Source organism: Stenella coeruleoalba (genome assembly GCF_951394435.1).
Source record: "Stenella coeruleoalba genome assembly, chromosome: 11".
In the NCBI taxonomy this organism is placed as follows: domain Eukaryota; kingdom Metazoa; phylum Chordata; class Mammalia; order Artiodactyla; family Delphinidae; genus Stenella; species Stenella coeruleoalba.
In genome coordinates this window covers 47,443,088-47,468,131 of record NC_137157.1, presented here as the reverse complement: position 1 = coordinate 47,468,131, position 25,044 = coordinate 47,443,088, and the positions used below count along the sequence as shown (strand labels likewise).

At 39.0% G+C, this 25,044-nt stretch overlaps 1 protein-coding gene and 1 pseudogene across 2 annotated transcripts; one reads left to right on the top strand and one right to left on the bottom strand.

The window, feature by feature from the left end:
• Window positions 1-519: 519 nt before the first annotated feature.
• On the bottom strand, window positions 520-2,454 carry LOC307194384 (cytochrome b-c1 complex subunit Rieske, mitochondrial-like; annotated as a pseudogene). Its single transcript has 2 exons — window positions 2,432-2,454; window positions 520-1,739 (listed from the first exon to the last, which is right to left on the bottom strand). The product of its transcript is annotated as a cytochrome b-c1 complex subunit Rieske, mitochondrial-like (transcript).
• A 6,403-nt stretch (window positions 2,455-8,857) lies between these two features.
• Window positions 8,858-17,836, top strand: LYZ (lysozyme). The gene is made up of 5 exons (XM_079937010.1): window positions 8,858-8,993; window positions 11,432-11,771; window positions 13,003-13,167; window positions 15,472-15,550; window positions 16,864-17,836. The coding sequence occupies exons 2-5, from the start codon at window positions 11,636-11,638 to the stop codon at window positions 16,928-16,930; spliced, it is 447 nt and encodes a 148-aa protein (XP_079793136.1). The 5' UTR covers window positions 8,858-8,993; window positions 11,432-11,635; the 3' UTR covers window positions 16,931-17,836.
• The last annotated feature ends 7,208 nt before the right edge of the window (window positions 17,837-25,044 follow it).

Genomic DNA, 25,044 nt, shown 5'->3' with positions numbered 1-25,044 from the left:
TAGTTTCTGTATTGCCCAAACCCAATTTCCCCTATTTTTAACATCTTACCTCAGCGTAGTACATTTGTTACAATTAATGAACCAATATCTAAAAGTTATTAGTAAATAAAGTTCATACTTTATTTCAGATTTCCTTAGTTTTTACCAAATGTCCTTTTTCTGTTCTAGGATCCTATCTAGAGTACCACATTACATTTAGTTGCTAGGTCCTTTTGGCTCCTTTTAGCTCTAATAATTTCTCAGACTTTGCTTGTTTTTGATGACCTTGACAGTTTTGAGGGGCACTGATGGGGTATTTTGTAGAATGACGCTTAACTGGGATTTGTCTGATGTTTTTCTCATGACTAGGCAAGGATTATGTGTTTTGGGGAGGGAGACCACAGATACCAGTTTCATCACATGGTATCTAGGATACATACTATCAACATAACTTATTACTGTTGATATTAACCTTGATCCACTGGCTGAAGTAGCATTTGTCAGGTTTCTCTGCAGTAAAATTACTCTTTTTGCTCCTTTCCATGCTATATTCTTGGGAAGAAAGTCACTATGCACAGCCCACACTTAAGGAGTGGTTAGTTACACTCCACTTTCTTGAGGGCAGAGTATCTACATAAAGTTTTTGGAATACTTTGGCATGGGAGATTTGTCTATTCTCCCTTTCCTTTGTTTTTTTCTTTTTTTTCCTCTCCATACACCAGTCTGTAATTTTTGATTAGAATTAACTATCAAAGACACTGTACCTTTGAAGTCTTTGAGCATAACAGTGTTTAACAGTGGCTTTATTAGGTGAATGCTTGAAAGTATTCAACATGAAATTCAATTTACTTCACATGTTTGCAAACACATTATTAGCAATTCTTAAATATTTCAAATCAACTAATTTGAAGTGCAGAAGGCTTGTTCTCAAATAACTCTTCTGAGGTGACACAAAGACTGAAAGAAGCCTATGACTTGAGTCCAGGTCTCTAATCAACAATCACTATATCATCACTGGTGAACTCATATGAGGGAACTTCAAGGTTGAGAGGTGCAGACCCCTTCCTGATCCTGCCAGATGCATCATAGTGTGACCCACGGCAAGGGCAATAATAACCACCAAAATCTCCTGCATTTGCAATGGGTACACAACCAAGATGAGTGCAAACACCTATCAAGACAAACCATTCAGGTTTCTTTACTCGTTCTAAATCATGCTGTGAGTCCCTCAACTGAAGTCCTTCAACTGCAGCTTTCTGGTCAGTTTCCTTCTTGGTTCTGTGGCGCACAAACAGGGGTTGGCCTCTCCATTTGAAAGCCATGTTCTTGCCCTCTGGAATATCGGGTAACTTGATTCCGGTTTTGGACATGGCCAACACATCAGCAGAAGCACTCATGCTGGAAACGAACTGAGAAACGACATTCTTGGCAGCATACGCGACACCCACGGTAGTTGTTGCAGTTACCAAATAGGAGAAACCTTTTGTAGCCTCACTGCTCTCTTTTGAAGACTTTGTACTATCTAACACTTGAGCACGACGATAGTCAGAGAAGTCAGGCACTTTGACGTTCGTATGGGAATAACGAACAGAAGCAGGGACATTGAGGCCCACGGAGGCGACAAAAAGCTGGCCTGCGTGGCCTGACCACTCGGCGACTCCCAGCACAGGAAGGACTGCTTCACGTCCAGCACTGGCGACTCCGAGGTGGCGGGCACCGTGGCCTGCACTAGTGGCCGACAGGACAGGCGCAAAAGGGCCCTGAGCGGGTGGCGACCAACAACATGGTGACAGCAGCTCCCTCCCTTTCCTTTGTTTTTAAAATTGTTTTACCTCCATCTGAAATGATGAAATAACAAAACACTCCCAGAATTTCCATGGCTAAACACACGATTTACTTCTTATTCATGCCACAATCATCTATCATAGTTCAGCAAGTGGTTCTGTTCCACACAGTCACTCAGGCACCTGGGCTGACAGAGGTTTTACCAACAGGTAGCTAAACCTTCTGGCACATACAACTTCACCAGGTGCCAAGGCAGATAGAAAAGTACTGGAGTGTTTTGCACTAGCACTTAAATGTTACAGTTTAGAAGTGACTCATTATTTCTACCCATAGCTCATTGGCCAGAATTAGTTACATAGCTCTTCCTAAATTCAAGGGAGTAGGGGAGTATAATCCTCCCCTCTGCCTGGAAGGAAGAGAACCAGACATGGGAAGTTCCTATCACAAGTCTCCTACCCCAAATTGCCCACCAAACAAAATCCTATTCTCCCTCCAACTCTCATCCAGCTGAAATGCTGTGAAGCCTTCACTGTCTCTTCCCCACTGACTTCAGGTCCCCTCTGTGCTCCATCAGCCCTCTGTGCAGACCAACAATAAAGCAACTATATATTGGATTGTAATTGTTGGTTTGCATGTCCTGTAGAGGAAAACAGTCATGCTTTTTCACCTTGGTATCCTCAGCATTAACATGGTGCCTCTAACATAGAAAGTATTCAATCAATCAACTTTTATTATTTATTGAATTAGTTAATAGACAAATTCCTAAACTTACAACCAAATGTACACAGAACCTTCTTCCATAATACAATTATTCATGTATAATTTCTTGACAATTGAAGTAGAAATTTTTTTCCCTTACTATAGTGAAGCGTTGAATAATACCTTCAAAAATTTTTACATATATTGGCATGAGGAATCCTGTGTCTCAAACATATTGTCTTATTTCTAATTTATTCCAGAGGCCTGAGTTAACTCTTTATAAAAAAATGATTCTTTCTTTAAAATTCTAGGTTACCTTTTTGTAATTGTTTTCTCATGTTGGAGAAGCACATCCTTATGTAGTTTGTAGTTGTTTTTTATTTGTAAGTTTGTATTATTTCCTTGCATCATTTGTAATGTCAAAACACTGTGGGGTTTTTTTTGTTTTTTTGTGGTTTTTTTTTTTTTTAAACACTGTTTTAACACAGGTAGTCAAGAGAGAAGAATAACACCTTAATTGAAGGTGGAATGCATTTTTTATACAGGGAATTTACCAGTTTTGTTGAATGTCTACACATGAGTGTGCTTCTTTCTGAGATGGCAGAGGAGAAATCTTAAAGGAGCATAAGTCCTCAAAGAGCTCATCATGATGAATATGAGGACAATATGACAGCAAACCACAGAATAGACAATAAAGCCATAGATTACATGTGATTGACATATGTGTGTTATAAACTCTGAGTCCTCTGAGTTCAGGGTTGGCATGCTCTGGATGCAAAGTAGGTTGGAGGGGAGAAAAACTGGACATAAGGGGACTACTTAGAAAGCCATGTCAGTAGTCCTGTCACAAAATTCAGATCTAAACTAGATTTCACATACCAGAGTACATTGAGCATATTTGACTTGCAGTGAATTGAATTTCTTACATGAGGAAGATATTTTAAGTGTAGTTTTTCTGTATTTAGGTTTATTTTATTCCCATTATTTTTCACAAAAATTAGTAGTCATGTGTGTATGTATATCTATAAACTTTTCCATTTTAGAAGATAGTATTCTTATGAGGAAACTGAAAATTATCTTAAGTTCCTAGATGTTAAAACATCCATTCATTTTTTTTTTAGCAGGTTAGAGTTTACCATTCTATATTTGTATAGTATTTCTAATTTACTAAGTTACTCTTTAATTGAAAATCATTATGAATCGGCAGTCAAAGAAACTATTTTCCAAAATAAATGTGTAAGGCACTGATAACTAGCCCTCATCATCTTTGGGTCAGGTCATTGTGAGACCTGTGTGTAAATGGTGCTATGTTTGTGAGTTCAGTTCCTTTCTGACTGAGTTGGAAATAGACCACTCCTATGCCAGCAAACCAGCCACTTCACAGAGGTATGATATTGACCTGAGAGATGGGGGATTGAGATGGGGGATTGGGGTGAGAAAATGTGTGGCTGCATCTTAAACAACTTAGAGTGATGTCAAAGGAAGAACAGCACCATCTTCAATTAAATGTGTACATATAAATTGTTGTTAATAAGAAGTTAAGCATATTATCTTATTTACTTGCTAAGGGTAGCAATAAAATGTTTGTTTGTCGAGAGGGGGGAAAATACAACCCAAATACATGACCTTATTCCCCTATTTACAACAATTTCTTCTCTCCTCCCCCAACATTTTGTGATGTTACCAGAGCTAATGTACGGATTGAAATCATTGTTTTCTAGTTCAATGAAAGAAGTTTAATGATTATGCAGTTGCACTGGCACAAATAAAAAGATCAAACAAACCTGAAACCCAAAAGTCATACTTAATAGAGAAATGAAATCAGAATACTCTTCTGGAAAGAGGAAACTAAAGTGGGAGCATTTTCATCTCTTTGTAAACAAGACTGTTTTAACACATGTTTGAAAAGTCAGTTACCTATTTCATTATAATTTCTCAATGATGAATGCCCAATTGTTGTGTAAACTGAGAAAGGATTTTGTAACCTGACCGATTGTGGGAAGGGAAATATTTGTTCATAATGTGAAAAGGGGCAGGGAAAAAAAAAAGGAGGAAGTGAAGTGAGATCCAGCCTAAATTCTGATTGCATAATGATAACAGAAGTAATAGTACAAAGGAAGTATTCACAAAGAAATCAAAAGCTTGCCACAATTATCAGTTGTTCACATATCAAGAATATTGATTTTTAAATAGTCTCTTAACTGTTCCATGTCATTGCCTGGTGTTAGATCAACCTCTTAGAGAAAAATCACACTTTTAAAATAAATACATAAAATGGGTTTGCACAACTATATCGGGAGCTGAAATCAGACAAGAAGTAGACAAAGGAGTTATAGTGTGTCAAAGGGTGAGAATTGGGTCGCGGTAGAATTTCTTCCCATTCACTTCAACTTTTACAAGGTAATGTGGTAAACTGAAAAGGTCATGGAACTGACCTGAATCCAAATCCCAGCTCTTCCACTCACTAGCTATATGTCTTCGGGCAAGAGACTTTTCTTCTCTGGGACATATATTTTTTCATCTGTAAAATAGATATAATACCTATCTTTAAGACCCCTGTAAGAATTATAAGTAATGTTTATTAAGTGGTTAACACTTCATAAGCATTTGATAAACAAAAGCTAGTATTATTTACCTTTCCTTTTCCCCTGTATCTCGAACTCGTCTGGATAATCTCTAATCCTGATTATTCAAACCTCCTAAATATCTCTGAAACACTCCCAGTTCTCTGTTACCCACCCCCACCTTTGTCTGCCATCTGGACTCCTTGCCAGTTTTCTAGCAGCAATCCCTGAATCCAATCTAGAGTGTTTTGTTTCATTAAGATTTTGATCCAGTTACTCTCCAGTTTAATACTCATGAATAGTTTCCCATTGTCTTTGGGATTAAGCGCTAAATCTCACAGTTTTGGGGATTAAGCTTCCAGGTCTGGTCCTGCTCACCCCTCCAACTTTCTCTTTGCCACCAGATATCCTAACATTTCTTTCGTTGTCTACATAGTACACTGAGGAAACAGCAGGAATGAAGACAGAGAAGAGAGTGAGTACGTGGCAAGTATCAGGAATGGTAAAATCTCCTCTATGACTAGCAGTAAAGTACATGGCAGATTACTAGGCTAGTAGTATTTTTTAGGCTTAATGATCAATTGATGGGTCAGTAACTTGTGGCTCTGTGCTAGAGCACAGTAACTAGAGACTCTTACAGCACAGTATTGCTACCATAGTAGAAATAATTTCTCTTGTGTATGTTAAATAGTATTATTTTTTCTTGGTATGAACCAATTACCTGACTCAAAACACAAAAACAGCAAGACCATAGAGAAAAGTAAGTACAAAAGTTAGATGATTTCTGGAGTTTGGATGGTGTCAGGGAACACAGGAAATTATCTTGTTTGATCTATTTTGCAAAGAGTGGGAACTTAAATTACAGGGATATCGAGAGCTAAAAGAAGAGAAAATGGTCACTGATCCTTGAGGAAAAAAATACAGTGGTCTGGATTAGGCAAACCCAAACCATTTACCATTTTTCAATGACCCATATACCTGAGGGGCCAACAAAATGCCACCTTTGGATTGGGGTCAAGCACTGCTCCTAAGTCAGGGAGTGTCCCCACAGGGAGCCACTCTGACCTGTGGCCAGGCTGCTGGACTTGCTGGGAGCAGCTGTGTGCTGGTCCTGTTTCACAAGGCTGTTACATGCCACATTAGTTGAAGAAGAATTTACTCCACCTTAACCTTTCAACATGTGGGCTCCCCCAGAGAGCCCTGCGGTGTTCCCCGCCACAGCCCTCCCAACTGCCCCACCCCTCCAAATTCTCCTAGCAGCCATGCTGCCACAACAGAGATGAGACTAGGTCCTCTGCACCCCTGAGCCAAACTACACAAGGACGGCATCAGCTGGAGAATGCAGTGAGTGCAGCTGCCCTGACCGTGGTCTTCCAGGGTCCATAATGGCTTCAAGAAAATGACACTGCTTCACTAACAAGTGATTATTTATACCTTTTGACAAAACTCATGCCAATGCCTCTTTTCATTAATACAGACAATTTTGATTTATCAGTGTCAGTACAAACACTGCACAAACACTCACAGATGAGTATAATTTGATGGTATAATTTGGTTGTATTTCTATTCTTAAGTTTTTTGGTTTCCTTGGAGTTAATAATTGCCTTACTTTTCTGTTTGCTTAGTTTTCCATGTATTTATTCATGTATTAATTCATTACCCAAAGTCTCAGCCAGAGTTGTCAAACTCCCTTCAATAGGTTCAGACATTCCAGGCCATCTCTTCTGGTTTTCCCTAGGGAGTCCACAGGGACACTTCTCCCTTCATCTCTATAATTTCCCTTCTCCTCTTTCCTGTATTAGAACCCTGTTTCCTAGAACCCACATCTTCTATCTTATTTGCTCCTTTTACTTTTTATTTATTTTTTGGCAGCACTGCACAGCTTGTGGGATCTTAGTTCCCCAACCAGGGATTGAACCCGGGCCCCGACAATGAATGCACCAAGTCCTAAGCACTGGATTGCCAGGGAATTCCCAAGAATACATCATTTTGCAATTTCTAGAGACATATGCCTTTTTATAGTACAATTTTTTTAAAGTGGCAAAAAGAACATGTTATTAACAGACCCAAATATCTTTAGTTTCTCTGTAATAAGAAGTCAAAAGCAGATAACCTTAACCTATGTTTGGCAATTAATGTTTCAGTATTTTCTCTTATTTGGAAATTATCTAGATATTCAATGAATATCCATCATATACAGTTAGGGTTACGAATAGATTTTGGAAACTATTTTTAAGCAGACATATTTTATAGAACATAATGATTGTTGCAAAATTCATTTACAAACTTTTCTCCCACTTACATCCATTTAATTCATGTGTTCTTAACAATTATTCTTGAGTTGCCGTGAAAATTTCATGAGATATGAAAAGTTAACCATCATTTTAAGTTATTTTTGTTGTTGACAAACTAGGCAAGTAGCAAAAATCACAGAAGCAAAGACCCCAAACATTTAAACATGGCTTTTTTTCCCCTACCACGTTGACATACATGAAGAAAATCGTTTTTGTTGTAACTTTATTTCCTTAGGCTAAATTTATGATTTTATAATCTCAGGCATCTAGTAGAGATAACATAAACTTATTTGACTAGTCTTAATTTATATAAGTGCCTGTATTTTCTTTAAGCCAATTAAATAGAGCTCTTTCACAAGTTTTTAGGAATACTATCCAGAGGGAAAAAAATCTCACATATACATAACATACATATATAGATATACATAGACACATAGACAGATGCAAACAGAGATCTTATAGATTTCATTTAAAAATTTTAGCCACATATCAGGTACAGTAGTACAAAACTCACTAGCTTATAAAAGAATAGTTGGGGGCTTCCCTGGTGGCACAGTGGTTGAGAGTCCGCCTGCCGATGCAGGGGACACGGGCTCGTGCCCCGGTCCGGGAAGATCCCACATGCCACGGAGCAGCTGGGCCCATGAGCCACGGCCGCTGAGCCCGCGCGTCCGGAGCCTGTGCTCCGCAACAGTGAGAGGCCCGCATACCGCAAAAGAAAAGAATAGTTGGATCTAAATGGTGTTTCTGGCAGATTGAACAAGTTAAGTTTACCTGCTCAGATGGCTGAAGCTTTTACCAATATTTGTGGAAAAGACTTTTAAGAATTTTACTTTTCTTTAATACATGATCTTATGGAGGCTGTGGACAAAATTTGGGGCAAAGGAGCTTATGGAAATATAAAATAGCAGTTTCTTTTTAAAACTCTCTCTCTCTTTTTTTTTCCAGTCCCATGGTTGCTTTAGCCAACAATTATCTTTATTTTTTTATTTTTAATAAATGCATTTATTTATTTATTTTTGGCTGCATTGGGTCTTTGTTGCTGTGCACGGGCTTTCTCTAGTTGCAGCTAGCAGGGGCTACTCTTCGTTGAGGTGTGTGGGCTTCTCATTGTGGTGGCTTCTCTTGTTGCGGAGCATGGCCTCTAGGCTTTTGTAGTTGTGGCACGTGGGCTCAGTAGTTGTGGCTCACGGGCTCTAGACCGCAGGCTCAGTAGTTGTGACGCACAGCCTTAGTTGCTCGTGGCATGTGGGATCTTCCCAGACCAGGGCTCAAACCTTTGTCCCTTGCATTGGCAGGTGGATTCTTAACCATTGTCCCACCAGGGAAGTTCCAACAATTATCTCTTTGGATGCTTACATTTCAAAGATATAGTAAGATCAATATTTCCAACGGACTGAGAAAGGATTGTAGGTTTTATCTAAGAAGGAACTCGGGCATATTTGCCTACTATCAGAAATCTAGGATAATTACTGTAATGTTTCTCTTTTGTTTAACAATAAGATAGGATAGTTCAGTGATTTTTTTTTTTTTTTTTTTTTGTAGTGCCGGCCCAAGATACGGGGAAGGTCTGGACCTGGTGGGGTCTGCTTACAGAGTAAGGGACAATAAATCAACTCTTCCTGTGTATTTTCTGAACCTTCAAAGCTATTTCCTGGCTATCAATATTTACGTAAGTTGTACACCTGCTTGAGTGCCACCTGCACTTCTTGACATTTGTTCTCTGATCTTCCCCTCCTAATCTTGTTAAGGAAGTGTTTTGTTTTTTCTCACACTAGCCAACGTATTCCTCTGTATCTCTCTTCTTCCTTCCTTCCTTCCTTCCTTTCTTTCTTTCTTTCTTCCTTCCTTCCTTCCTTCCTTCCTTCCCTCCTTCCTTCCTTTCTTCAATCTGATATTCCCATAGGTACCAGTAGGACATCTGTTTAAGATGAGGGCTCTCTTAAAAATCCTTTCAGATGTAAAAGTCCAAATCTTTAATATACCTATTTCAACTGTGACTCCAAACTGGTAAATCTTTTTTTTTTTTTTTTTTTTTTTTTTGCGGTACGCGGGCCTCTCACTGTTGTGGCCTCTCCCGTTGTGGAGCACAGGCTCCGGACGTGTAGGCTCAGCGGCCATGGCTCACGGGCCCAGCCGCTCCGTGGCATGTGGGATCCTCCCGGACCAGGGCACGAACCCGTGTCCCCTGCATCGGCAGGAGGACTCTCAACCACTGCGCCACCAGGGAAGCCCTCTTTTATGTCTTAAAACCAATTTCAAGGCTTAACCATGGACACAAAATGTGTCCCCTAAGAAATGTAACCCTCTCAAGATGCAGAGCCACTCCAGAGGTAGCCTAAGAAAGCAAAGACCTTCATTGTCACAGGTGTCAGAGAAACATCTATCTCCCACAAAGTGAGACACCTGAAATCACTGACCTACTTATCTGTGTTACCAGAAAGGGGATACTGGGATGAGAATTTTTCCCTCACAAACAAGGCAATGAAGGTAGAGGCGATAAAGGCCCCTTATGGACTGAGACCCTTTATTAAGACAAACTCCCCTGAGAGCCAGCATGGTTCGACAAAGAGAATGTTGCCTGTCACTTCATTTCTTAGGCTCTTAGCTGGCTGACTAGCTGCTGATGCAAGCCTGACAGACAGTCTGCACCCCCAAAGTGGCAGAAACCAGAGGGAATATTCTCACCGGTTACAAAGCCAAGTTCTCAGTACATAAAATGAGACAAAAGGAGATTCTCATCTTACGGTTTTTCATCCTTATGACAAATGACACAAAAGACAGAGACACAGGAAAACATGACTCTTTCTGGGGGGCTAAGAATCAATACCCATATGTGTTGATTACCAACAACAAAATCACAAAAGTCACGGTTCAAGATCTATCTTCACAAATGTTTTTCTCATGCCACTGTGCATTTGGAAAGGAAGGGACAAGGAGAAATGTTTATCCTCCTCTCTTGACTGTCCACTACAGACAGAGATCTGGGAGACTGACATGGTAAGAATTCTTACCTTCTGCTGGTCTGTTGTCAGTTATCCCATATCTAAACTACAGTCTCTAGGGAGAGTAGAGTGTTCCAACCTTTTACTGTCCCATCACCAGAAACTGTACAGGAGGAAAAATTTGTTTCCTTTTACCCTTTTAGGTTTTTGGCTGGGGCTGTGGAACAAAAGACAGATTAACAAGAGAACAAGTTTATTAATATATATATCTCATATATACTTATAAGAAATGCAAGGATGAGTAACTCAAAGAGGTGGCTAGAACTTGGACTTACATATCCTCTTAACCAAAGAACAATATATTTTTAGAGGAGCAACAAGCACTAGGCTTCCAAGGGTGGCAAATTGTGGGACGATCAATATATAAGAAACCAATGGAAGATAATAGCTAGTCAGTAAATGTTGTTTTGTAGAGTCCTCTGGTGCTGTCTTGGGGCTAAGTGTCTAGGGTTGTAGGTGATTAATTTCTGCACAAATTTATGTTCTGCTTTCAAGAAAATAGGGGGAGGACAGAGAACTTTTCTTGGATCTGCTTCTTTTCAATTGCCTTCAGCTCAAAATCATTCTCATGCCAAAGGGCAAGATTTTTTGGTGATATATTCTGGTATTCTTCTGTAGGTTTTGCTATAAAGTTCCCTTGCTTTGTAATGACCCTTTATGTTCTAACATGGAAATGTGAAGTAAGGCATTGTCAGAAAGGAGTTAGGAATGTTGTTGACATGAGACTTATTTATAATAGTAAACATTGGTTTATAAATTAAGAGTTTACAATAGTAACCAAAGAAGTTAGTATAGGAATCTGGCTGAGCAGCATGGTGTTGTGCTATGTAACTATCAAAACAACAGTGTCGTGTTCTTTTGTGGAAATTATATAAAGTAATTTTAAGTGAAAAAGATGAAGACAACATAGTGAAGGCACATAAAACAATTTAATGAAAATGAATATTAATCAAAGATTGGAGCTCATTTGCAGTTACGTAAAATGTTCAGTTTTTTTCCTTTATAGTTGCTGAAATTCATGATAAAATAGGAGGAAGTTCCTCTTTTGGCAATAGTGCTAATCCCAATTCTTCTTGAGCAATGTCATTTCATTATTTTCTTGCAGGTCATCCTTAGGACCTCAGAATATCCCTCTTCAAAAATAAGGAAGAAAACTTTTAAAGACAGTGGACCAATAAACGGTTCCTGTTTTCCACCTGTCTCAAAGGGTGGAGCTGCCAGACCACTCGGAGAAGAAGGAAGTGAAAAGACGCTAAATACCAGGGCCAGCTCACCCTGGCCAGCCTGGAGGTCTGGCTTCTCAGTCAGCATGAAGGCTGTCCTTATTCTGGGGCTTCTCCTCCTTTCTGTCGCTGTCCAGGGCAAGACCTTTGAGAGGTGTGAGCTTGCCAGAACTCTGAAAAGACTTGGATTGGATGGCTATAGGGGAGTCAGCCTGGCAAACTGTAAGTTAACTCTTCTTCATCCGTCCAAATAGTTAGCCAGGTGTGGAACAGATACTCATAGAGGATGAAGAATAAGAAAGGGACTTTGAGTGAATGGACTTTTTTATTCCTTTGATGGTTTGTACACTTAAAATGGTTAAGAACATCAACTTGTTCCTTTAGAATCAGATGTACCAGGTGAAGGATTGAGGCATGGGAGGACCAAATTCTGTACCATTTTAAGCATGCCAGGACCCGTTGTACGCTTCTAGTGCCACTAAATTTGCCCGCTGGCACATGTAACCTGACTCAAAGATTCATTTGTGCACTGAGGATATGTCTATCAAGCCCTTGGTGTTGGACTCCAGCCATTTCCAATTTGGAACTTGGGTTCTGCAAGCCTGAGTAATGTAGTATTTTTTTCATTTTTAATCCCCCTACCATGATGTTGGGTTTTTAACAGCAAAGTTTTTAAAAAATTACATTGAATTCTTAAAACAGGGACAGTAGGAACCTATTTCCCCTCAGTCAATATCTATATAAGGATTCCTGAAATGCAGCATGAAATGACATTTTATTCTTACTCTAGTTGATTATTTTTCATTTTCTTCCACAGAATTCAAGATGTGCCCTAAGTAAAAGTTACTTTATATTTTAGTCCATATCTGCCAATGTAATCACTGAATTTTTCAGATTGAATTCAGACATTTCCCCTCCATAACTATTTTTGAATGAATGAGCAAATGGCTAGATGGGTGGATGGATGACACAGTCTTTCCTATTCTATGACTCCTGTTGTCTGGATTCTAATTTGATATCCAAATTCATCTTTAGGTATCATAAGAAATTTTCTTTCTCCCAGAAAATCCTTATTTTTCCTAATAAAAAGCATTAGCATATGCATCTGCTGCTAATTACCAAACCCACTCAACATCTCTGTTGATTTTCCTATTCTAGGCTGAATCTTACCTGAGGGATGGGAGCAGGGGAAGGGTAATAGCAATGGAAGAAACAGCTATTTTAATATTTTAAAAAATATGTTACCTTGTTTCATTAGTATTACCAAATGATTTGCTAACAAAAGAATTCTAAGGGCCCTTTAACACCAAAGTGTTAAAATATTTTACAAGTAAACTACATCTTTATAAAGTCGTTAGTAAAATAGAATTAGTTAAATAGAACTATATAATTATGCTATGAACTATAAATCATATGGTGTTGCTGTTTATTACTTAAAATACGTTTTTTTCAGGGATGTGTTTGGCCAAATGGGAAAGCAATTATAACACACAAGCTACAAACTACAATCCTGGAAGCCGAAGCACTGACTATGGGATATTTCAAATCAATAGCCGCTACTGGTGTAATGATGGCAAAACCCCAAGAGCACATAACGCCTGTGGCATACCCTGCAGTGGTAAGACAAGATAATGTTGAGTGATGGCACAGGATCCATCTGGTTATACTTACAAGAATAGAGATTCAATACAAATGAAAAGGTCTTGAAGGGTTCATCAGGGACCTAGAAAAACTCCACCTTAACTTCTAGAAACTCTTTATTATTCTCATAATTCCTTAAGGAAGAAATTAAAGAGCTGGTATCATAAAAGTTTGCTGTTTTCTAATATACAAAAGCTTCTGGAATGACATCACTTTATTATAACTGGACTTGTTGATGCTTTGTAAAGAACAATGCCAATTGGACATATGTACACTACCAAATGTAAAATAGATAGCTAGTGGGAAGCAGCCACATAGTACAGGGAGATCAACTTAGTGCTTTGTGACCACCTAGAGGGGTGGGATAGGGAGGGTGGCAGGGAGACGCAAGAGGGAGGGGATATGGGGATATATGTATACGTATAGCTGATTCACTTTGTTATACAGCAGAAACTAACACACCATTGTAAAGCAATTATACTCCAGTAAAGATGTTAAAAAAATAAATAAATAAAATAAAATTTTAAAAAAAGGAAAAAAAAAGAACAATGCCACTTACCTTGTTTGGGGAGGTTTAGGGATAATTTGGTGTGTGGTCATTTTTTTTTTTAATCTACTCTCCTTTATTGGAAAATGAAAGGATTAGTAGTTAACCAAAGAGGAGGAATATGTGTGGTCCTTTTTAAAAAATTGTTTTTACTTTTTATTTATTATGAAATGTTTTAAATATATGGAAAATTAGAAACATTAGTATATTAGTATAATAAACATCAATATGCTCATCATGTACTTTAACAGTAAAACAGTTTGTCATATTCTTTTATGTATATATTTTATATATATATATTTTTTTTTTTTTGCTGAGTGATTTTAAAGTGAATTAGAAACATTATGACATTTCATTTCTAAATTCTTTAGTTGGCATCTCCAAAAAATATAGTTCCTATATAAACATTGTTATTCTAACAAGTTAATTTATGGACTTGTTTAATTGGGGTGAAACAAATATTCTATTCAGTTCCTTTTTTTTTTTTAATTTTATTTATTTATTTATTATTTTTGGCTGTGTTGGGTCTTCGTGTCTGTGCGTGGGCTTTCTCTAGTTGCGGGGAGCGGGGGCCACTCTTCATCGCGGTACGCGGGCCTCTCACTGTCGCAGCCTCTCTTGTTGTGGAGCACAAGCTCCAGACGCGCAGGCTCAGTAGCTGTGGCTCACGGGCCCAGTTGCTCCGCGGCATGCGGGATCTTCCCAGACCAGGGCTCGAACCCGGGTTCCCTGCATGGGCAGGCAGATTCTCAACCACTGCACCACCAGGGAAGCCCTATTCAGTTCCTTTTAAAAGAGAGAGAACATGTGGAATCTTTAGTACATAAAATACTGGAGAAGTATCACAAAATTGATATTGTTAATTTTTAAATATTAAAAGAGAACATTCGTCTTAGAATATTCTTTTGTATCCAGTTAATTTATTTAAAAAAATATTCTGTATTATATAATAATCTGTGGTCATTGAAAAAACATTCTTACTACCCAGAGATGTATGACCACTGGAAACTTTTGGTATACATATATTCTTTGAGGATATGTATCACTTACATATATGAATGTAAAGCTATGTTATACACATATGTACACACATACAAACATGTAAGCAATGTGTGTTTCAACAAAAATGAAATTGTACTATATTTACTGCTTTACAATTTGCTCTTTATTACACAAAATTATTTTTGTCAACAAATACCAATCTTTATTATTTTTTAAAGATGAATAGAATTCCACTTTATAAATATTCTGTAATTTATCAATCCAACTCTTAGTGTTAAGCACTTAGGCTGTTTCCATTTTCCCCTATTATTAATTGCTATGAAACACCTTGTACATACATCTTTGGGTACATCTCGTATTATTTCTTTAGGGTGAATTTCCAATAGTAGAATTGCTGAGCAAAAAAGTGCTAGACCGGTTTCTACTTGTTGGTTTGTTTCTGTTTTGTTTTGTTTTTTACAGTGCCTAGTAAAAAGAGAACCTTCTATCACATTAGTGAATAATTCCAGAGCTTCCAATGACTTTGGTAAATGAGAAACAGAATGGTTTATTTCATGCCAAATGGGATGGAATGAAGAAAGAGTTTTCCCCCCACATTCACAGATACATGGACTCTTAAAAAATAATTTTAGTTGTTCTTTTCTCAGCCTAAGAGAATGAAGCTGGCTGAACCTAAACTTAAAATGAAATTTCTATGAGCATTGTTTCCATTTCTCACCACTTCTTTTTCAGCGTTGCTGAAAGATGACATCACTGATGCTGTAAGATGTGCAAAGAGGGTTGTCCGTGATCCACAAGGCATTAGAGCATGGTATGCTTTTTTTGTCCCTTCCAGTTTTATTGAGATGTAATTGACATACAGCACTGTATAAGTTTAAGGTGTACAGCATAATGATTTGACTTACATACATCATGAAATGATTATCATAATAAGTTTAGTGAACATCCATTATCTCATATGGATACAAAATTAAAGAAATAGAAGAAAAAATTTGTGTGTGTGATGCAAAGTCTCAGGATTTATTCTCTCAACAACTTTCGTATATAACATACAGCAGTGTTAATTATATATATCATGTTGTACATTATATCTTTAGTACTTATCACTGGAAGTTTGTAGTACCTTTGACTGCCTTCATCCAATCCCCTCCCCTCACACCACCCACAACCTCCACCTCTGGTAACCACAAATCCAACCTCTTTTTCTATGAGTTTGTTTGTATGTTCGTTTCTCTGTGTTTGCAGTATAATGGACCTACAACACTATGTTAGTTCCTGTTACAGAGCATGCTATGTGTTAATCATTAAAGGGGAGAGCTGTTTTACCCTACTGTTATGAGAGAAGTGAGGGAATATTTCCAAAGACCAACGTATGCTACTGAGAACTGAAAATTGCAGCTTTAGGTATATATGCTAAACAACGTATCACATAGAAACCATCTACGTTAACTGATTCAGAATCTTATACTTTTACTCCTCAAATTTTTTTTAGGGGATTTCTAGAGTTTTTTTCTTTTTTAAAAATATTTATTTATTTATTATTTTTGGCTGCATCGGGTCCTCGTGGCAGCTCACGGGCTCTTCGTTGCCGTGCGCGGACTTCTCTCTAGTTTTGGCGCACGGGCTTCAGAGCACATGGGCTCTCTAGCTGTGGTGCTCGGGCTCAGTAGTTGTGCCATGCGGGCTTAGTTGCCCCGCGGCATGCGGGATCTTACTTCCCTGACCAGAGTTCGAACCCGCATCTCTGGCATTAGAAGGCGGATTCTCAACCACTGTACCACCAGGGAAGTCCCAATTTCTAGAGTTTTTAAGATTTTCCCCACTCTTTGAACTCCTTGTCATATCTTGAAATTATTTTTGTAATTAAGTAAATGTGGAATGTACTTTGCAGTTGTGGACTACACGGGACTCAACATTCTTCTTCAGCATTCTGTGCTCTAGTGAAGGCTTGGGGAGAGACAGGAAGTACTTGGTATACATATCTCCATTTAATACTTGGATTGATCTGTAGCCTGTATTTCAGTATTGATAAACTATTTTGTTCTCCCAAAGGATTTGAAGTATGTGTATTACAATGAAGGTATGTTTTAACCTTATTACCATGTGTTTCATCTTTCTCTGCAGGGTGGCATGGAGAAGTCACTGTCAAAACCAAGATCTCAGGACATATGTTCAGGGTTGCGGAGTGTAACTGTGGAGTTTTCTTTCTTCAGCTCATTGTCTCTTTTTCACATTAAGGAAGTAATAGTTGAGCGAAAGGTCATACTACCATTCTTTCAAACAAATAATGTTTTTACAGAAGCAGGAGCATATGGTCTTTCTTCTAAGAGGCTTAATGTTTACCTCATGTGTTTATTGTTTTATATTAGGCCTACAATATTTTTTGGTTTGCTAATAGAACTAATGCTGGTGAATATTTGTCTAAAATCTTAATTATCAAATATATGTCCAGTACATTCAGTTCTTAATCAAAGAAATAACCCAGACTTAATTTTGAATGATATAAGTACTCCCCAATATGCAATAAAAATATAACCAAAGAATATGTTTAAACAAATTGATCTTAGGCAAAATCCCACTTGTGTAGGCATGTGACACCTTCATCTGTTCTGTCATCTCCCAAAACAGTAAAAGATAACCACTCTTTGTTGGGCAATATAAAATTTTAAAAAGAGCAGAGTGCCAAGTGGCTAAAAATAAAAACAGCCTGAATTAAGAATTTTGTTTCCATAAAGTGTGACCTTTGATTTGAATGTTTTCTTAGAAATGTTGCATTTACACAGCTTTAAATATAAACTCACAATTTATATATCAATCTATCTTATCCCTTTTAAAGAACTCATTTATGCGTCTTGCTGGTCATGAAGGAATATAAAGAGGGATTAGATGACCTGTTGCTTTTCCTTAATTTTATTAAGTTAGATTCATGCATTATGACAAATTCAGAGGCAGGTGAGTTTTCAAGTATTGAAATAATTGCTAATTAACCACAGGTGTGAAATTCTGCATGCTGTAAAAAATACAAACATTTTCATTAAAAGATTTGCAATTCATACCTTGTCTCTTTGTTTAGAGCCCTTTAGTATCTCTGAAGAAATACATATGTATATATTTGGAAAAAAATGATCTGACACTTAGTGTTTCCTACATCCTCACCTGTACCGAAACAGCTGGATATTGCTGGAAAAATCCAAAAACATGCTGACAGATGTCACTTTTTTTTTTTTTTTTTTTGGCCGTGCTGCGCGGCTTGTGGGATCTTAGTTCCCTGACCAGGGATTGAACCCGCACGCTCAGCAGTGAAAGTGTGGAGTCTTAACCACTGGACTGTCAGGGAATTCCCCTCACTTTTTCACTGTTGTGGCCTCTCCCGTTGCGGAGCACAGGCTCCGGACGCGCAGGCTCAGCGGCCATGGCTCACGGGCCCAGCCGCTCCGCGGCATGTGGGATCTTCCCAGACTGGGGCACGAACCCGTGTCCCCTGCCTCGGCAGGCAGACCCTCAACCACTGCGCCACTAGGGAAGCCCTCCCCTCGCTTTAAATTCATAACCACAAATCTCAAATGGGCCTTCAAGTCTGCCTGGTCATCTTAGTCACTTCTCTGCAATCCTTCTGTGTTGGTGTCCCCACTCTCCAAAATGACTATCACTATTTACTTCTCTCATTTCAAAGTCCCAGCACACACGCGCAGCCACTGGCCTTCCACACTCTCTGCTGTCAGTAGAGGACCTGGCCTCATATTACACTGAGAGAATAGACACAACCTTAGACAAAATTCTCCCCCTCCTCACCACCATTAACAGAGGTCACATCTTTCCCTGGCCCCATCGTCTCTTCCAACCCCTTTATTACTAGGATGAAGGGCCTCTGTTCCTGCCAATGGCAGTGTCTCCACATGCAATCATCATCGAAGCCCTCTCACTGCTCCAATTTAGGCGGTTTCCTGCATCCTGAGTTTCTCCCTCTTTGCTGGATCACCCCCGTCACTGTACAAACTGCCCTGGTAACCTTCCATCTTACAAAGAACTCTCTGTATTCTCTACATGACCCTCCAACTACAGCATCATTCTCTGCTTCCTTTTACAGCAGCACTTGTGGGATGAGATATATCTATATTTACCAGCTCCACGTCCTCACCTCCCTTTCTCTTTTCAACTCGTCTTCATCTGACTGCTATCCTCACTCAGCTGAAAACTGCTCCAACATGACTCCTTTTATGATGCCTTGGGGCCAGTTCTAGTGATCACTTGTTTTCTGTTCATCTTACTTGATCTCTCAGCAGCATTTGTCATACTTCTAGTTTCTTCCTCAGCTTCTTCTCATTTACATCCTGCCTCATTGATGGCTCCTTCTCAGTCCTTCTTGGCTGGCTGTTTCTCTGCTGTTTGATTTTTAACTGTGGGAGTGCCCCGGGCTCAAGCCTATAACCATTTGATAGACATGTTTTACTTCCTCATTTATTTGTCTCTTCTTGCTGAATTATAACTTTCAAAAGAATAAGAGTTTTTCCCACTTTTTAAAGACATTGACATCATCTCAATCTTTCCCAAAATTTGCAAGTACAGCCTTTTATGTTTTCTGACAGTTTGAGAATACACTGTCAACATGGTGCCCAGTGGCTCTGAATCCTTCTGTGTGTAATTCCTACATAACCTCAAAACATCAACCAAATCAGGAGGTTAACACTGACAAATTAGGACCACCTAATCATCAGATCCTATTCAATTTCATCAACTGTCCCCATAGGTCCTTCTTAATTAAAAGGTATAATTCAGAATCATGTGTTATGTTTGGTTGTTATGTTTTTCAGTTTCCTTCAATCTAGATCACTTCTTCACTTTTTTTCTTGACTTTGCTGACTTTAACCCTTTTGAAGACCACAAACCAGCTATGTTGTAAAATGACCTAAGATTTTTCTGATATTCTCTTGATTAGATTAGGTTATGCATCTTTGGCAGGGATAACACAGAAGTGATTGTGCTTTTCTCGTTGGATCCTTTCAGGTGACATGCAGTTTTTAAATATTCTGTTACTGATGGTGTTCACATTCATCATTTGAATAAGGTGATGTCTGCAAGTCACCTCCACTGTGAAGTATTTGGGAGAGGGTAAGGTACTTTGAGAAATTTTGTTCCTCATCAAAATGTCAATGTACGCATTTACTTATTATATCAGTATGGACCCCTGGCTTCCTACTTTATTCAAATTATAATGAGTCATAATCCATTACTATCATTTATTTTGATGTTCACATTGTCCCTGATTTGGCCACTAGAGCCTCTGCAAGCTAGTTTCTGTGTCATTTTGACATGTCCCCATCATTCTTTGTGCACTTTTTTGTTTTCTGGCATAAGATATTCTAAGGCTCACCTTGTTCTTTTCCTGCTTCAGCCTGGAATCAGCCATTTCTCCAAAGAGCCCTTCTTCCTCATAGTGGATAACGGTATTTAAAAAATAAGCTCTGGGCACTAGAGTGTCATTGTTCCCAGGCCCCATCAATGGCCAGGGCTAGAGGATATGTGTATTGACATAATATTTATCTAGTTAAATTGAATTTGTCTAATACCTCCAATTCCAATCCCACACCACAAGGTTAATTCTAGTTTTTTCCTTTTTCATGTTGGTAACTCCCCTCTATGACAGTGAGAAACCTGGCACCCATTGTCCTTCATATCCTGAAAACGTATCCTTAGCACATGCATATATTTGATCAATTTGCCTGTATGTAACCAATCTCCCAACACTGCCACCCCATGGAATACATGCTCTCCACTCAGGCTTTGATACCCCTCATTGGGCCACCCCTACTTCCACATCTGGACACCTTCTTTACTGTGTTACATGTGTTACTCTGACACACCATGCTGGGCCACTGTCCTTACAGGAAGAAGAGCAGAAATGTTTTACTCTTGTTTACACCCATATTCCAAACACCTAGAACAGTGCCTATAACATGATACGTGCTCAATAAATATCCACTGATTGAATCTCTCCGATTATTTAGTATATTCCCCCATGCTGGGCATTCTGAGATTTTTCTTTTCTTTTTTTAAAAATTAATTTATTTTATTTTATTTATTTTTGGCTATGTTGGGTCTTCGTTGCTGCGTGCGGGCTTTCTCTAGTTGTGGCGAGCGGGGGCTACTCTTCATTGAGGAGCACGGGCTTCTCATTGCAGTGGCTTCTCTTGTTGCGGAGCACAGGCTCTAGGCGTGCGGGCTTCAGTAGTTGTGGTGCATGGGCTCAGTAGTTGTGGCTCGTGGGCTCTAGAGTGCAGGCTCAGTAGTTGTGGCACACGGGCTTGGTTGCTTCGTGGCCTGTGGGATCTTCCCAGACCAGGGCTCGAACCCGTGTCCCCTGCATTGGCAGGCGGATGCTTAACCACTGCGCCACCAGGGAAGTCCCTCTGAGATTTTTCTTACTCTCTGATCCCACATGATTCCAGTACAGCAGCTTCTGGGGTTCCAAGGGTCAGGTCTCAAATCTATGTGACCAGCCATGAGAGGACAGCAGAGGGCCCCAATACAGGTGCAGCCTCAGGCTTCAAGATTCTGGGGCCATTTTGATATGAATAAACAAAAAAGAATATGGGTTTATTCATATCAGGATTTCCAGAGGTGTATGAAGAATGAATCAAGGTAGGGGAGAGAGGCTTGAAGAGTGACAGCTCAGATGCAGAGATAGGATATATCCAAGAAGCACCAGGACAGACCCATAACAATGGCTGACTGAAGAAATAATCAGAGATTAGCAAAAGTTGGCTTAAGAGGGAAAGCAATAGTTTTTGGCGATTCTGCTTATTGATAAATCTGTCTTACTTATACCTGTTATATTAATACAATCAAGTTCCCAAACCAAATTTCAACCCTTATTCTGAGAATGAAGTAAAAAATCAATATCAAAGTTTGACCATTTTTAAAAGAAATTCAATTCCTATGTTGCTTAGTTTCATCTCAGGATATTATTTGAAATGCAGAGTGATACTCCAGATGATAACGGGGCTCTTCATGTAGCACTAATTGTAACTAAGCCCTGAGCACATTTCTTGCACTTGTATATAGCGGACTTATTTAAAAAATATTTTCTTAGAAGTTGCTAAAGGGAATTACTAAAAGTTACAATCATGAGTGACTAATGTCATAGACATAGTGTTTTTCAATTAAATGCACGTCTTTTATGCAAATTATATTTTGAATCATTTTAAATTTTAACAAGGTTATAAATTCTCAATGTTTAGAGTCAGATAGTTCTACAAGGTTTGTTTTGAAAGATGTAACTCCCCCTTCACATGCACAATTTTCTACTCTTTTAGCTTAATGTTAAGAATTTTAGGGAGTTCCAAATGGTTAGGATTTGGCACTTTCACTGCTGTGGCCCGGGTTCAATCCCTGATTGGGGAACTGAGATCCCACAAGCTGTGTGGCATGACCAAAAAAAAAAAGAATTTTATATTTACTCCCATGCTTTTAAGTATTAGGCTTGTATTGCTCCTTCTGGATTTTTCCATTTTAAGATATTGATTCCCACTATGCAAGTTAAGGATTAAGTTCTATTTTCTCCTCCATCTCTATCATACATGGCACCTTTCCCTAAAACCCATCCTTCCAGTGTAATTACATATATATTTTTAGATCAATACTCAGTATTTACATAGCCATAAATACAATTACTTTCTTCTCTTATGCAAGAGTTTATTTTCCCTAGAGCTAATACCTGCATGATTTTTAAATTGGCTTAGCTTCCTTTGTTTCTATCATTAGTTCAATTCCCAAACTCTAGGTCTTTTTTTTCTTTATTGAGGTATAGTTGATGTACAATATTATATGTTTCAGGTGTACACCATAGTGATTCACAATTTTTAAAGGTTATATTTTATTTATAGTTATTATAAAATATTAACTATGTTCCCTGTATTGTACAATATATCCTTGTAGCTTATTTATTTAGGCCACACTGCACGGCTTGCAGGACCTTAGTTCCCCTGCCAGGGATGGAACCTGTGCCCCCTGCAGTGGAAACACAGAGTCGGAACCACTGGACTGCCAGGGAATTCCCAGCTTATTTATTTTATACATAGTAGTTTGTACCTCTAAATCCCCACTGCTATCTAGGTCTTCTATTTAAATCTCCTCTCAGGTCTTCAGACACAGCTAGAATTTCATCAGTCTCATCTTTCTCCAAGTTTTTTCATTTCTGCTATCACAGTTTTAATTTCCAACAGCTGTTTTTCGTTCTCTGAATATATATTCTTTTGTTTCCTTGTTTTGTGTCACGTTTGCTATTTCTTATTTTATCTGGATATAGTAATAATAATACTTTGGGTTTGTTTTGGTTTTAGTTGACTTCTCCATGTTTCCTCTAATCTGCCATTTTGCTTGTTTACTTTGGATTATATCTTTCATACTAGAGGCATTTCTCTGTTATTTGGTAATTCTTGGTTATCTACTTATATTTAGGATTGGGGAACTAAAAAAGTAATTTGAAGTTCCAAGGGCCTATGTGGATTTGACCATGTGTACTTCACTGAAGGATGACCAAGTTGGTTGAATCAGTTTCATTGGGGCTCCTTAGATCTCTCCTCTTAGACTGGTCACATTCCTCAGAGAAGCCTATCCCTATTCTCTACTAGGAAAAAAAAAAAAGTCTGGCTGCCAGTATTTTAAGAGTTAAGTGCGATGAAGGTCTTAGTACCCGGCATGTGTTTGGCTAATCTACCTATTTTCTGTAGGGTATTCCTCCCTCAATTCTGTCTGGTGATCCTCAATGCAGAGACCCTGCTTTACCATTGTTCTATCCCTTGGGGATAAGTAAGGGGTAATTGCTGGGCTGTAAGGACCTGAATATTTCTTAAACAGAATCTCAACCAGTCTTTTTTTGCTAGCTCTTCTCCTCCTCCTCCCTTCCCTTATTTCCAGAGATCCCTACAACCACAAATTCTTGAGATTCGGGGGGTTTCTGCAGTGTGAACTGAATAGCTTATTGTCTCTGACTACTCAGCTCTTAGGACTGCTGTATACCACTTGCCTTTTGTATTCCAAGTTTCAAGATTTTGTTTCTGCCTTCTCTCCCATTCTCCCCACCCTTTCTAAAAGGTTTATGCCTTTTTGAAAATCTCTTTACGTATTTCAAAGGAGTTTTGAAAGGAAGCAAAAGATGTGTGTTCAATCTGCTATCTTTCCCTCAAAGTTCCCAATGTGTTTTAACGTATTAATTTCATTTTATTAAATGTTAAAATGTTATTTTGCTTTAAAAATACTTAGGGTTAGGTTTCCCTGGTGGTGCAGTGGTTTAGAATCCGCCTGCCCATCCGCCACGGGTTCGAGCCCTGGTCCAGGAAGATCCCACATGCTGTGGAGCAACTAAGCCCGTGTGCCACAACTAGTGAAACTGCGTGCCACAACTACTGAAGCCTTTACGCCTAGAGCCTATGTTCCGCAACAAGAGAAGCCACGGCAATGAGAAGCCCACGTAAGGGAGACTAGCCCCCGCTTGCCACAGCTAGAGAAAGCCTGTGCACAGCAACAAAGACCCAACACAGCTAAAAATAAACAAATAAAATGAATAAATTCATTAAAAAAAAAACTTAGGGTAACACTTTGGGCAAAGAATTAAAAAATTCGTTGAGAAACGGGGGAAAGCAGACATACGAAAGCTGGAGAAATAATTACAAAGGGCAAATTTGTGCTCCAGAGATCATGTTCTGAAAGCGGAAATGGAGGAGAGGGTACAGGTGAAACTGCACCTCACATTGGGACTTGAACCCAGCCTAAACCCAGATTAGGACTTGAACCCACGCGACTGGGACTCAAACCCGGCCAAAACCCACGGTCTTCCAACTGAGATCACACACCTGGTTCTTGAGGTCTCATGGCAGAAAGAATTTAGTGAAAGACAAAGCGATAGGTAAATAGGGGATTTATTTAGAGAGAAACACACTCCACAGACAGAGTGTGGGCCATCTCAGAAGGCAAGAGCAGCACCAGGGTTTGGGCTTGTCAGTTTTTATAGGGGTGGGTAATTTCATAGGCTAATAAGTGGCAGGAGTATTCCAGCTATTTCAGGAAGGGGCGGGGATTTCCAGAATTGGGCCACTGCCCACTTTTTGATCCTTATGGTTGGCCTTGGAACAGTCATGGTGCCTGTGGGTGTGTCATTTAGCTTGCTGATGAGTTACAGTGAGTGTATACTGAGGCTCAAGGTCTAGTGGAAGTTGACTTGTCTGCCATCTTGGATCCATTTGGTTCTAATCAGTTTATGTCATGTCATTCTTTCAAAGGTTGTGCCCTGCCCCCTGCACTCCTGTT

Coding starts and splice junctions, on each gene's coding strand:
- LYZ (XM_079937010.1), top strand. CDS start 11,636: ATGAAGGCTGTCCTTATTCTGGGGCTTCTCCTCCTTTCTGTCGCTGTC. Junction 13,168..15,471: donor CTGTGGCATACCCTGCAGTG/GTAAGACAAGAT, acceptor CTTCTTTTTCAG/CGTTGCTGAAAGATGACATC. Junction 15,551..16,863: donor CCACAAGGCATTAGAGCATG/GTATGCTTTTTT, acceptor CTTTCTCTGCAG/GGTGGCATGGAGAAGTCACT.